The 15690-nt window shown below is 44.5% G+C and overlaps 1 protein-coding gene across 1 annotated transcript in view; it reads left to right on the forward strand.

The window, feature by feature from the left end:
* Positions 1–15690, forward strand: part of LOC141089047 (kelch domain-containing protein 1-like) — a 210138-nt gene that overhangs the window by 46464 nt on the left and 147984 nt on the right. Inside the window, exons 6-7 of the mRNA XM_073575317.1 lie at positions 1213–1301; positions 2497–2643. Of these exons, the coding sequence (XP_073431418.1) occupies positions 1213–1301; positions 2497–2643 (236 nt within the window). The remainder of the gene's footprint in view (positions 1–1212; positions 1302–2496; positions 2644–15690) is intronic.

The raw sequence follows: 15690 nt of genomic DNA on the forward strand, positions 1-15690 counted from the left end.
ATGGGCATGGGCCTATGGGATCGTGGATATGTATGATGGGTATATGGGCACGGGACTATGGGATGGAGGATAATTACAATTTGCTATAACTAACCACAGTTAGTTACTATGCCCATGCAGCGCCAGGCTCTTCAGCTAGTACATTAATAAATCTCCTTCAGCACCATCCATATGCACTAATAAACACACGTCCAGCAGTCTCAACATAACCTATAAAGCCATTTATGTTGTTTCCTTTGGCACTATTCAGAAAACCAATTTACACAAAATCCAATACTAATTGTGTGCAACAAAGATTAAATATATAACCTAAAAAGAGATGCCACACTTTATATGTAATGAAAATATATAATGTATTAAATAGTTAAAAACATATCATTCATTATATATATACACAATGGGGAAAATAAGTATTTGACACACTGCCAATTTCACAAATTTTCCCACTTACAAAGAATGGAGAGGTCTGTAATTTTTATCATAGGTACACTTCAACTCTGAGAGACAGAATTAAAAAAAACAAACAAAAAAAGCAGAAAATCACATTGTATGATTTTTAAATAATTAATTTGCATTTTATTGCATGAAATAAGTATTTGATCACCTACTAACCAGCAAGAATTCTTACTCTCGCAGACCTGTTAGTCTACAATTTTGTCCCTGGTGTTCTTAGACAGCTCTTTGGTCTCGGCCGTGGTGGAGAGGTTGGAGTGTGATTGATTGAGTGTGTGGACAGGTGTCTTTTATACAGGTAACAAGTTCAAACAGGTGCAATTAATACAGGTAATGAGTGCATAGTAGTAGGCTTCTTAAAGAAAAACTAATAGGTCTGAGAGACAGAATTCTTGCTGGTTTATAGGTGCTCAAATACTTACTTCATGCAATAAAATGCAAATTAATTATTTAAAAATCATACAATGTGATTTTCTGGTTTATATTTTTATGTTCTGACTCTCACAGTTGAAGTGTACCTACGATAAAAATTACAGACTTATCCATTTTTTGTAGGTGGGAAAATTTGCAAAATCGGCAGTGTATAAAATACTTATTTTCCCCACTGTATATACGTGTAACCAATCCATTAAATATATATATACGAGAGAGAGATTTTTTTTAAATAATTTGTTACATTATTGCACTGCTCACTTTAGACCACTTTCTGGTAACAGTTTAATCTCACAAGAACACTCATGATAGTCTTCATTTTTCCAGTGTTGTGAACAAGAAAATCTTTTTGTTTGGAGGTCATGATGACAAAGGTTCTGATGAATGTTTGCCAGGGATATACTCGTTTGACCTAGGTAAGAAGCATTAAATGGTTTTATTTAGAGGGCCCTGATGCAGAATTCTCTTGGACATAATGACCTGTTTCTATATTTACTGACATTTAATGGGGTCATTGGATTTATTTAGTTTACAAAAAAGCCTAATTACTATATTTCAATATAACTATATCCAAATGGATTGAGGATAGAAGGATTCCCCACTGGAAAAGAATGAGAATTCTGTACTAGAAAGGTAAGTCTGGGGTGAGGAATTGTTTTTGTGCCAAGGGCCATTTCGAAATTTATACCTTCCTTCGGGAGCAGTACAAATCGCGTGCTTTCTCCGCCCACAAAGTACGCCCTGACGCTAGCACAGGTGTCAGGATGTAATCTTTTATTGCACGCACCTCAGTGTTCAGTAGTGGACACTGCGTGTGCGTCATCACAGAGCAAGAAGAAATTAATGGGCTGGCGGCTGTCAAAATACAGCTTCCGGCTCAAGAATTGCAGTTTCCGGAAATCTGCCCAGGGGCCGGATAAAAGGCTTTTGAGGACCGCAGATGGCCCTAGGGCCTGAGGTTACCCACCCATGGGATAAGTGCATATGGCGTCACTTAGACGCCGGTGCATCCGACAAATTTTCCCAGGCAAAACTGCTTTAGGAAAGTGCTGGCAGACATTTTCCTGAGGCGGCACTGCCCTCACTCATGCAGAGACTCCACTACCATTGACTTTCACTCTATCGGTAGGTGTAGAAAGCTAGAAAGCCCCCCAAAGAGTGATCATGTCACTCCTTTTACCTGCTTGAGTCTTTCCAAAGAAGTGACTGAAGATGGAACAAGTGCACAGCTATGTCATTCAATATGTTCATTTATGGGGTGCTTTTGCTACACTTTTTCAAACAGATTACTGGCAGAATCCGCCTGAAAAAGATGCTGTACACACAAACTCTAAGAGTGTGTACCCTACCAGAATATTTGGTAGGGTTGATAGATTAAAGAGCTGTGAGCAGCAGTGAATTTATTCTTCTTCTGACTCATTGGAATTGGGAGGGAAATGTTAAATCAACATTTTAGGATAAAAGGCGAAACCTGATTGAATTAACAGCTAATGGCTCGCCAAGAACCAAGGGGTCTTCTGCTCTGAGTTCTTTTTTATTTGTTTCTTGTCCCAGAAAAAAAAAAGGATCACAAAGATTAAAAATATAAACAGTGTCCTTACATTATTTCAGGTACCTTAAGATGGGAAAAATTAAAACCAACTGGAGCTGCTCCTCAGACCTTGAGCCATAGTATGGCCACTGTTGGTGAAAATGTTTTTGTTTTTGGTGGAATCAACCATGGAAAAGTTGTAGATGACCTGCACATGTTTAACACAGGTAACGTGCTTTATATAAATTATATCTTTTTTTTCATATGTTTGACTGGTCTAGTAAAGTTTACCAAAAATCAATGTATTTCCATGGCTTGAAGGAATGACTGATTTTATTCCAATTAATTGTTAAATCAGATTCAGGTAAATTGAGAAAAAAAAGGATATTGTTATATTTGTTATATGGAAAATTAATTGCTACTATGTGTAACAAAGGAACAATTCCAAAATATTACCTATACATTCAAAATGCTGTTTTATCCATTGACAGCATATGTTAGTCTTCAAATGGTGTTAATAATTCATATATTTTTACATGTAAGAACATTTTTAGGCTATAAATTTTCACACAAATACATTTCTCTAAGTTTACATTAATGATTTTACTAACACCCTCAATGCCTTGCTCACAGTCTTTCTCTTTAGGTGTTGAAAAGTGAAGGGTGAGCATGCTTGGCACTGCTCGATATTCGATCGAACATGGGTTCCCATAAGAAACTTATCTGAATTATGCCAGCTGGGTGCAGAGAGATCATTTTTCCTCCGGAAACGTGCTTGAGTTTGCCATTCACTTCCACTACTGGAGTCGAGCACGTCCAAGTGTCCAACATGCTTGATTCAAGTACTGGGCACTCGAGCATTTCAGTGCTTAATCAACACTAATGTGGAGGTCAATCATATCTATAAGGCCTCTTCAGATGTCATTTTTGCATGTACATGTTCTATCCATTTTCTTTTCACAGATGAGACACATACCCAATATAATCAATGGTGCTATTCACATGTTGGTTTTTCTCCGGCATCATGGCTAAAAAGGTTCAATACAAGTCTATGGGTTTGCGAAAAACACGTACAGCACACGAATGGCAACCATGTGCCATCTGTGTGCTGTCCGTATTTAACATTGGAAAGCATCTGAGAAGATTTGTAATTTATGTAAAAAAAAAACTGATGACATATTGATGGCTATAACAGACACACAGGCCGTACACTGACACACTGATTGAAAGCACTGATTATATAGGTACCATTTTTTCACTTACGTGTTTAAACATGGATGTGTCAGTGAGGTTTAAGAAGTACAATTTCTCATTGATTTATTGCAATGAAAGAAAGATAGTGGAATCATGTACAGTGGGTTCGGAAAATATTCAGACCCCTTTACATTTTTCACATTTTGTTTTATTGCATCCATTTGGTAAATTCAAAAAAGTTCATTTTTTTGTACACTCTTGACTGAAATAAAACAAAAATGTAGACATTTTTGCAAATTTATTAAAAAAAGAAAAACTGAAATATCACATGGTCATAAGTATTCATACCCTTTGCTCAGACACTCATATTTAAGTCACATGCTGTCCATTTCCTTGTGATCCTCCTTGAGATGGTTCTACTCCTTCATTGGAGTCCAGCTGTGTTTAATTAAACTGATAGGACTTGATTTGTAAAGGCACACACCTGTCTATATAAGAGCTCACAGTGCATGTGAGACCAAATGAGAATCACGAGGTCAAAGGAACTGGTCAAGGGGCTCAAAGACAGAATTTTGGCAAGGTACAGATCTGGCCAAGGTTACAAAAGAATTTCTGCAGTACTCAAGGTTCCTAAGAGCACAGTGGCCTCCATAATCCATAAATGGAAGAAGTTTCGGACCACCAGAAGTCTTCCTAGACGAGGCCGTCCAGAAGAACCCCAAGATCACTGTGGCTGAGCTCCACAGATGCAGTAGGGAGATGGGAGAAAATTCTACAAAGTCAACTATCACTGCAGCCCTCCACCAGTCGGGCCTTTATGGCAGAGTGGCCAGACAGAAGCCTCTCCCCTGTGCAAGACATATGAAAGCCTGCATTGAGTTTGCTAAAAAAAGCACATGAGGGGCTCCCAGGCTATGAGAAATAACATTCTCTGGTTTGATGAGACGACGATAAAACTTTTTGGTGATAATTCTAAGCAGTATGTGTGGAGAAAAACAGGCACTGCTCATCATCTTCCCTATACAATCCCAACAGTGAAACATGGTGATGGCAGCATCATGCTATGGGGTGGTTTTTCATCTGCAGGGACAGGATGACTGGTTGCAATTGAAGGAAACATGAATGGCAGCCAAGTACATACGTATCCTGGATGAAAACCTCTTCCAGAGTGCTCTGGACCTTAGACCTGGCCGAAAGTTCACCTTTCAACAAGACAATGACCCTACTCTCCTCTGTGACCTCCCTGCTAACTCTCTTGCACCACTCCAGTCTGTCCTCAATTCTGCTGCACGACTAATCCACCTCGCTACTCCCCTGTCTCCCCCCTCTGCAAATCCCTCCATTGGCTCTCAATTCCCCAACGAATGCAGTTCAAACTACTACCACTGACCTACAAAGCCATCCACAACCTTTCCCCTCCCTATATCTCTGAACTAATCTCCCAGTATCTTCCCTCACTTAATCTTCGATCCTCCCAAGACCTCCTACGCTCCTCCACACTTATTCGTTCCTCACACAACCGCCTCCAAGATTTCTCCCGAATATCCCCTATCCTCTGGAATGCCATGCCTCAACACGTTCCATTATCCACCACCCTCGGATCCTTCAAACAGAACCTGAAAACCCATCTTTTCAGGAAAGCTTACAACCTACAATGACCATTCTGCCGCCTCACCACCGCCTGAGCTGCCGCCTCGTCACCACCAGAGCTGCTGCACCCCCGATCTTCTGTCTCTTCCCCACTATCTGGTAGAATGTATGTCCGCAAGGACAGGGTCCTCTCCCCTCTGTACCAGTCTGTCATTGTAAATTTATTTACTGTTAACAATATCTATAACTTTGTATGTAACCCCCTTCTCATGTACAGCACCATTCAATTAATGGCGCTATATAAATAAATAAATAATAGTAATAAGCACACGGCTAAAATAACAACAGAGTGGCTTCAGAACAACTCTGTGACCATTCTTGACTGGTCCAGCCAGAGCCCTGACCTAAACACAATTGAGCATCTCTGGAGAGACCTGAAAATGGCTGTCTACCAACGTCCACCATCCAACCTGATAGAACTGGAGAGGATCTGCAGGAAAGTATTGCAGAGGACCCCCAAATCCAGGTGTGAAAAACTTGCATCATTCCCAAGACGACTCATGGCTGTACTACCTCAAAAGGGTGCTTGTACTCAATGCTGAGAAAAGGGTCTGAATACTTATGACCATATGATATTTCAGTTTTTCTTTCTTAATAGATTTGCAAAAATGTCTACATTTCTGTTTTTTTCAATCAAGATGTGGTACAGAGTGTACAGTAATGAGAAAAAAATGAACTTTTTTGAATTTACCAAATGGCTGCAATGAAACAAAGAGTGAAAAATTTAAAGGGGTCTGAATACTTTCCGTACCCACTGTATGTAAGATTTGTGATCATTACTCTACAGCACTGATGTACATTATATATCTGTATCAAAGGGCTTTTCAGAATGTTGACTTGCTGCATCCTCAAGAAAATTGTCAAAGAAGATTTTTTCACCCTCTGGACAAATGTAATCTATTACTATGGGCATACAGGTAATTGAAGGGTTAAACCAGTCTTACCTGTATGCCACATAGCTGCGGTGTAGATATTGAGAAAAGCAGTTTCAGTGTTATATGGTAATAATTTCTTCCAGGCTCCGAGGCATATGGTGCCTGGAAGAAATGACTACCTCCTGTCTTTGTTATAATGGCACCCTTCTCCCATGACGTCACGCAGACCTGTGACCTGCAGTTGCGGCGCTGTAATCCTGCACATGCGTTGTCCACTTGCACGGTTATGTGAAACTTATCCGCCCTTCTATTGCCAGAGCCGTCATCGAAAGATACAAATAAATGTGCATCTGTTTGAAGCGACCGGAATCAAACCTTCTAGCAGATGAGCATTTCTTTGCATCTTTTAAATCTGTTTTGCATTTTCATTGATTCTGTTGCGGTCCTGCTTAATGGTGTTCTTCTTTAACTCTGTACATCTTTTAATGCATTTATATACTTTATAACTATGTGTCATAATTATTAGTATGTGATCACTTTAGTTCCAGTTGCTTTATTTAAAAGGTGTTACATTATTTTCAAGGTGTCATACTCCCTTGACTTGATGCTGTGAATATAGGTCAGTAACTGGCTTTATTTAATACCTAAGAAGGTGGCAGGGAAATTAACCTGACCTTTATTGCTTGCATTTGCCTATCTGAACTAGCTGAGAAGCTCAGTAGAGGAGATGGAGGAAGAGGAAGATGAAGGGGTTCCATTGCGGCTTCCCATACAGAGGCAGCCACTACAAGCTTTGCATCCTCAGCCCCCATTCTGGCTGTGGCTAGCAGCGGTTGCAGGTCTGCAGTTTGCAGAGTCGGCAAGGGTTGACTAGCCTGGTCCTTTTTTGAGACTGCAAAGGATGACCCAACTAATAATAATAATAATAAATTTTATTTTTATAGCGCCGACATATTCCGCAGCACTTTACAACTCACATTATCTGCCAACTTTATAAAAAGGCGACTCCGTACAGACAAAAATTCCAATAATTTGACTACTACATGCATGAATCCGCACATGCGCCATCAACATGCGTTAGTCTGAGAATCTCACTGTGATAAAATGCGGCCTAGCGGGCCTCACTAACCACCAGCTGTCCCATCAACCGCTTTTGCTGCTTTTTCTTCCTCCGTCACCATGGCAAGTGTTCTCACACAGGTATCTAGCCTTAGAACCTCCACTTAATTACCCACTACAGTCGAGGTGATTGAGAACCTGTCAGCTGTTATGGAAGTGGATATGTCTGCTGCTTTGACCGATCTCAGACACAGAGCACATCAATCATATCTTTCTTAATCCACCCTTTCTCAGTACAGCAGCCAGCCATTGATCCCGCAGTTGTGGTCAATTAAAAGATTTTTTCATCCTACATATGCCAAAGCTAAGAGCTTGAACTTCACCATCTCCAATCTGTTGGCCACGGAAATGCTGCATTTCTGCCTGTTGGATACAGACAGTTTCTGAAAGCTAATGGCCGTCGCAGTCGCCTAATGTCAGTTGCCCAGTCACCATTACTGCTCTAACAAACCAGTGCCTGTTGCAGACAACATCACTTGAAAAAAATCTATATCTGACAGGGTGCATTTCACCACTGACACTTGGACGAGCAAGCTTGGCCAGGGGCCTTACATCTTGCTGACTGGGCACTGGGTGACTGTGGTGGCTGCGGGGACAGTTGGGGATGGGGTTGTTCCACAAGTCTTGAAATCCTCAAGGCTTGCGGGACAAACTTTTTTATCTAACACTTCCTCCACTGTTTTTGCCTCCTCCACCTCCTCTAAGGCCTCCACCTGCACCCTCAACCTCTCTTTTAATAAGATACACATTCCATCACTGTAGAGAGAATCCCCCCCACCTCCATACTGCACAGTCAGGGCTCAGCGCAATCATCAGTGTTTAAATTAATATGCCTTGGAGATCACAGTCATACAGCTCAAAAGTTGTGGACAGCCATTCAGTTTGATCAATGGCAGTCTTCACTGATCCTGGAGCCAGGGAAGGCAGTATGCGATAACGGTGTGAACCTGGTGGCGGCCCTATGCTTGGGCAACCTCACACACGTGCCTTGCATGGCTCACGTCCTCAACCTGGTGGTACAGCAATTTCTCTGCCACTATCCCAGCATGGATGCGCTGCTTCAGAAATCACAGTTGCTATGTGCTCACTTCCACCGTTCGCACCCCACGGGTCATCGACTTGCATCTCTGCAGATGTTTTTCAGGCTACGGATTAACCAGTTGATAAGCAACACAGTGGAATTCCACTCTGCACAAGTTGCAGTGACTGTGGCAGCTGCGACGAGCCCTGGTGCAGTATGTCATTTTGCATAGCCTGGGCCAAAGCAGTACAGATGAAGAGCAAATTACGCTTGCAGAGTGGGCAAAGATGAAGGACCTCTGTACCTTTCAGCACAGTTTTGAAATGGCTACTAAGATGGTTAGCGCTGATGATGCCATCATCAGCATCACTATTCTGGTCACCTACATGCTGGAGCACACTTTGAATAGTCTGAGGGAGGAGGTTGTGATCTCAGAGGAAGAGGAGGATGTGGAAGGGATAATGTGGTGCCCCTGAGGCTTCAGTCGCCACAGAGGTACTGCACCTTCTCCTAAGGTGTAGTGCCCCACCATCCAGGTAAGGTGGGAACTCCTGACCACGCTCCACACCTGCATTCCACACACAGGATAGTTCAGTGGGGCCACCTAACAGCTTCAGGCTGGGGGTTAGCAGAGCACCCCTCGTGGAACCCTGTTTCATAACACGAGATGTGCTGGGAGGCGGGTGGAGTGAGATGATATAAAAGAGTGGGAAGAGTGAGAGTTAGTTGTTGGTTAGTTGGAGAGAGAAGATGGGTGTCTGAAGGACGTGCTGCAGCAGGTCCCAGTGATCTGGGCTGCTGGCACGAGAAAGACCAGAGAAAGAGACTGATAAGATTGATAACCTAGCCTTCCATAAGAGAGATAGAACAGATCGGAACAAAGGAGAATAGAAGGACGGTGGGAAGGTGGTTGAAGAAAGATAGAGAACCCTTCCAATCCAGAGAGCGCAAAGGCCGGGGCCCGGTCCCCGAGGTTGATTGGATCTTTATGTCCGGCAACAGACACCGGAGGAGTAGTGAGCCACTAACGCCTTGCTCCCATCATAGACTTGGGACACAACAGCAACTGAATAGAGAGCCGGGACGCAGTGAGGAGTCCCCGAAGCAGGCTACAGCTGTCTGTCATACAAGTAAAGACTAGGAACACCTAGAGAGAGGCATTCCAGGGTAACTAAGTACTGGAGTGCTTCGCATCTAAAGGCGCATTGGAGGACTCATTCAGTAAGGTACATGTTGGCGGAGTGTGGAAGGGAGAATCCTATCCTGCCTGGAGGTTGGCTGGAGCCCTGACCTGGAGAACACGGTACGGAGGCAGGCAGTTGAGTGAACTGCAAACAGTGAGTAAAGCTTTGGAACCGCATACTCGGGTGTCCTCCAGTTATTCCCGCACCACTACACCTGGGTACCAGCATCTATACCATTCTGCGCCTCTCCTCATCCATTGCACCTACACTGCCCTGGGACTACAGCTCCACCTGTGCAGAGCTATACCATCTTTGCTGCACCACACCATCAGTCCCAGCGGATCTGCATGCAGCGTTGGCTCAACATCTTACTTGCCAAACACCACAGGTGGCGTCACGAACTATTCTAATAAACTTTAACACCATTAACATCACCGCCATTGATATTGAGCGCCCAGGGCCACGGACCGGGTCACCGCTGCTGTGACACATTTTTTCTTACCAAAAATCCTCTAGATCTCTATAAAGAAAATTATGATAAACTGATTAAAACAATTGAGGGACTACTAAAGTCCTTTGATCACCAGTATCTCTCTTGGTTGGGAAGAATAAATATAATCAAAACATATATCACACCTAAAATACTATACACAATGTCCATGGTGCCGATTCCTCTCCCCAAAACTTTCTTTTCGTCCATTAGGAGAACTATCTCACAATATTTTTGGAAATTCAAAAAACCGAGGCTTTCCCATAGATTTCTTACTCTCCCGAATTTATCTGGGGACTTAAACTTTCCAGACTATACTTCCTATCATAAAGCCATTCACATTAATAGATGGTTAAAACTCGCACAGGCCTATCAATCCCCAAATCACAATAATCTAGAACTACTTTTCTTTGAGAAAAATGCGTACCACTACATGTGGAATGATTTGATACCCACTAGCGTCATTCCATATCTTCTCAACCCCAATTATACTGACATTTTCAATATGTGGCATCAAATCCCATATCAGGCAATTTCCCAATTGGACTTGGGAAATGTTTCTTTATTAGATATCTGGCCAAAAGACGCCTGCACGCACCCTGAGAACTTTATACAAGAAGCTCACGCCTCTGAAATTTTAAAACAATTTAATGCTAAATACACTAAGACCAGAAACTGGTCCTGGATCGAATTTCTGACGAAACTCCCCATGCCTGTCTCCGGGCTGCTCTCCAGAATATACAAAAATATTATCTCCCCCTCCAGCACACTGACACCAGTCTGCATACTTTCATGGGAAAAAGAGCTAGGCATCTCGCTATCTGACTCGGAAGTACATAAGATTCTGGCCAACTCAAAGGGGTTCTCCAGATGAATTTTGTTACAGGAAAACTCTTACAAAATCCTCACAAGATGGTATAGAACACCCAAGTTCCTGCATCATCTTGGATTAATTGAGTCAAAGTCATGCTGGAGGTGCGGTTTGGGAAAAGGCAATATGTCGTATATTTTTTGGACCTGTCCTCTTCTTAAAGACTTCTGGTCAGGGGGTGAACAAAACGCTTTTAGACCTAAAGTTAATAACCAGAGGCCTTTCTCCTAAGGAAGTATTGCTCTCTTGTCCCACTCCAGATTGTAGGCTAAAAAAGCATGGGCCTCTGGCTCTATTATTGAGTGCAGCCAAACATTTAATCTCATCCCACTGGAAGAATCCATCTCCTCCACCCCTTGCCGAATGGTTCGAAAAAATCAAACTCATTTACAGAATGGAGGAGCTCTCCAGTTGGGAATCTCATTCACACCCTTTTTTTTTATAAAGGCTTGGGCCACATGAAAGCTAAAATATGCCCAAACTTAGTCCTCTAAAAATCCCCAGATTTCTTCTATTTTCTTTTAGGCTGGTCCATCTGCTGTCTGCTGCCTTTTCCTAATTGCTCCCTCCGACCAACAGATCTTGGCTTCTTAGACATTTATATCCCCCTCACTCACACTTTCCCTTCTGTTCAAGCCCCTACCAAAGCTTCTAAAGGAACTTATTTTTTTCTCATATACATTATTGATGACATCCATATACTCATTTCTGCATGTCCTTGTACCAATGCAAAGTTTTACTGTTAATTTTGGTGTACTATTTGGTTTGACTCTTAGTCAAGCCTCCTAATCTTCTCAATATACTGCTTGTCTAACACCTACACTCTTACTTGAAATGTTCCAATTAGCTGTATTGTTGCTACATTTTTATTCAATAAAGAAATATATTATAAAAAAAAAAATTGAAGAGATGCCTGAGCTCGCCAGTTATGCCTTATACCCATCAACCAACGTTCTCTTAGAACGTGTCTTCAGCGCTGCTGGTGGTGTCCTTACGGATAAGCGCATCCGGCTGTCCCCTGGAAGTATAGACCGCCTAACATTCATCAAGATGAACAAGTCATGGATCCCCAATGACTTTTGCAACCCAGTCGTAGACTGGGAAGACTAGGCAATGGTGTAGTATTCAGTGTGCTGCACTGAGCTTGTGTTACTGCAGTCTGTGACACCTTTGTCGTGGCTTCGGTGGCTGCTGTTGCTACTGCTTCTGATGTTACTAACAAGTGCCTTGATGATGCCACAATCAGAAGGTGGGTGTGTCCACCGCTGTTACTTTTACAATTTCCCTTTCTTTTTTTAAAAGCACCTAATATTCCTCCTATTCCTCTGCCTTTTGCTTCCTTCTGAGTCACGACAAGTCAAATTTTTGTCAAATGGAGACTCTTATACAAGTCTCCTTGTTGTATGTTGCCTGGAGTGGCAGGGGTCTCGGGTCACCATTATGCCATTTCTACACTGGGGAAATTGATGCCACTTTAGTGTTATGTGCAGATAATTTTTTAAAATGTGGAGACTCCAAGTTGGGTCTCCATCTGTTAGGTTGCCTATAGTGGTAGGAGTCACAAAGAACCATTATACTTTTTATAATCTGTGGAAATTGATGCCACTTTAGTCGTGTGTGCCAATAATTTTTTGAAATGTGGAGACTCGAAGTTGGGTCTCTATCTGGTGGGTTGCCTGTAGTGGAAGGGGTGTCAGAGCCCCATTAAACTATTTTTACTTTGGCGAAATTGATGCCACTTTAATGTTGTGTGCAAATATTTTTTTGAAATGTGTAGACTCCAAATTGGGTCTCCATATGGTGGTTTTCCTGTAGTGGAAGGGGTGTCAGAGCCTCATTATACTATTTCTACTCTGGAGAAATTGATGCTACTTTACTGGTGTGTGCCAATAATTTTTTGAAATGTGGAGACAGCAAGTTGGATCTCTGTCTGGTGAGTTGCCTGTAGTAGAAGGGGTGTCAGAGACCCATTATACTATTTCTACTCTGTGGAAATTGATGCCACTTTAGTGGTGTGTGCGAATAATTTTTTGAAATGTGGAGGCTCCAAGTTTGGTCTCCATCTGGTGGGTTGCCTGTAGTGGAAGTGGTCTCAGAGCTAGAAATTGTCATGCTCGCCATGTCTGTCATGTCCGCCTTGTCTGTTTTGCTTCATGACCCCTGGAGCGGTGTGCACGCGCATCTCATGACTGTTGAGCTGTGGGATGCCTGCGTTTCTGCTCTGCCTTCTATGATCGTCTCGTCATGTCTAGAGCCCCTGATCATGTGTCCTTCCTATGTTCCAGCAGAGGCTGGTTCTGCATTCATCTCTGCATGTCTGGAACTCTGATCATGTGACCTGCCTAGGCTTCAGCACTGGTTCTGCTATCATCTCTGCATGTCTGGAATTCTGATCATGTGACCTGCCTAGGTTTCAGCACTGGTTCTGCAATCATCCCTGCATGTCTGGAATCCTGATCATGTGACTGCTCCCTGTGATCCTGGAGGATCTGAACTGGAAGTTCTTCCCTGGTCCTGACCCGGAAGTGGAGGTGCTATGCCCTATATCAGACCGCCCCTTCCTATGGTCAGGGCCTGAGTATTGTGTTGCTTCCCTGCATGGCTGCTTGGTCTGCTGGGTTGCTCCCTCTATTCTGTGCCCTTGCACTTTGCTCTGTCGTGCGTCTCTGCACACGCTCCATGCTCGTATTTCGTCTCTTGTCTCGTGCTTTGTCTCGTGTTGTCCTTCGTGCTTTGTTTGTCCTCACTATGCTTCCTTGTTATGCTATGTTCTGTACCCTGTCCCTGACGTGTCTTTCTACATGTGCAGGCCTCCGCTCTGTACCCTGTCCCTGATGTGTCTCTCTACATGTGCAGGCCTGCACTCTGTACCCTGTCCCTGACGTGTCTCTCTACACGTGCAGGCCTCCACTCTCTACCCTGTACCTGACGTGTCTCTCTACACGTGAAGGCCTCCGCTCTGTACCCTGTCCCTGATGTGTCTCTTTACACGTGCAGGCCTCCGTTCTGTACCCTGTCCCTGACGTGTCTCTCTACACGTGCAGGCCTCCGTTCTGTACCCTGTCCCTGGCATGCCTCTCTACATGTGCAGATCTCCGCTCTGTACTCTGTCTAGTCCCAAGGCTCTCCCTTGGCCCGGCTCTGGGCTTCGGCCTACGCTCCGCTACTAGACTCTGTCCCTGTCCCTGGCGTGTCTCTCCACACGCGCAGGCCTCGTCTTGTACTTTGCCCCTGGCATGCCCTCTGCATGCGCAGGACTCTGCCTCTTACCCTATGCCTTGTCTCTGATGTTTCGTGCGCCCTTGCACTTTTTGTACTAGGCTTTGTCGTGCTGTTTCGCACGCGTCTCTGTCCTGTACCTTTGCCTAGCCCTGCCTTGTGGCTCCGTGCCCTCGTGCACACGCCTGGTCGCCCTGTGCCTGCCTGTTGTGCCTCAGCCGTGCCGCCTCTAGTCGTGCTCGCCTGTGTGCCTCAGCCGTGCCCGCCGTCCAGTGCTATAATAGTTACCGGCTATGTGAGCCGCAGCTGTGCTACCTCTAAGTCGTGCCCGCCTGCTTATGCCACCGTCGGTACCGCCTGCCGGTGCCCCAGCCGTGGTTTCCGTGCTACCTTGCACGCACGCTGGTTTTCGCACTGTGCCTTTTCGTGCTAGTCTTGCACAAAGTCTTTTGCTACTTTGCTCTGCTCTGAACCCTGTCTTGCCTGCCGGATTCTGTAACCTGCCGACCGCTGCCAGAGGTCCGGACCTAGATGACTGCGGCCTGATGTCCGGAGCTGATTTCCGCAGTCTGATACCTGGACCCTGTCGGTCGATGCCAGCACCCCGGATTGCGATGCCACCGTACCCTATCTCGGTCCCTGGCGTGTCCTCTGCACGCGCAGGCCTCCATCCTGTATCTCTCCCTGGCGTGTCTCTTCGCACGCGCAGGCCAGCGTCCCTGTACCTGTCCCTGGCATGCCCCTTGGCATGCGCAGGCCTCTGTCCTGTGAACCTGACCCGGGCGTGTTCATTCACAGGCATCCTGTTTCTAACTTTGTCCTGTCTCCTTGCATGGAACCCTGGTTTGCTTACCGAATGTCCGGAACCTACCAATCACCTACAGAGCTACAGAACCTGATGTCCCGGTTGATCGTTGCCTGCTGTCCGGAGTCTGATGTCCTCGTGCCTCTGTCTACCATCTGCACGTACCATGCTTTGGACCTCGGCGTGCTCTTGCACGCACCTTGCTCTATGTACTCTGTGTGTTCACGTTTTGCACCTGTTATACCCTGAAGTGTTCCTCATGCCTTGGACCTCGGCGTGCCCTTGCATGCATCTTGCTTTATTTACTTTGTGTGTTCACGTTTTGCACATGTTGTACCCAGAAGTGTTCCTTAATGAAGTTTCCTTGAACTAACGTCTTGTCTCACCTTGTCTTGTTTCCCTGAGCCGGCCGTCTGGTCCAGCTGCTGTGGTGGCTCACCCCCTTGGTCTTGCCCCTGACACTCCCTGTATAGGGGGTGGATTCTCACTAGGTCAGCTCGCCTTAGGTGGGTGGGTGCCACGGCCCAGAGGGTCCACTCATTCAAAAGGAAAACGACTCAGCGTAAGCTGACGCTAGTCACAGATATGCTGGACCAGGCCCAGTCCCAACTCCCCCATGCTGTGCCATTATACAATTTCTATGTGGGTCTATTGATGCCATTTTTCCTGGCATCTGCCCCTAATTTTTGGAAATGTTTAGACTCTAATTTGGGTTTTCTTCATGTGTGTTGCCTGAATTTGGCAGGGCTACCAACACAGCAGACCTACACCGGTCCCTCACCCACTTCATAATTTCATTTTAATTTCAAAGCTGTAAATGCTGGCCCAGACCCTGTCTCATGCATG

This window comes from Dendrobates tinctorius, unplaced genomic scaffold (genome assembly GCF_039654945.1).
Source record: "Dendrobates tinctorius isolate UK_male_01 unplaced genomic scaffold, ASM3965494v1 ptg000044l, whole genome shotgun sequence".
NCBI classification, from domain to species: Eukaryota; Metazoa; Chordata; class Amphibia; order Anura; family Dendrobatidae; genus Dendrobates; species Dendrobates tinctorius.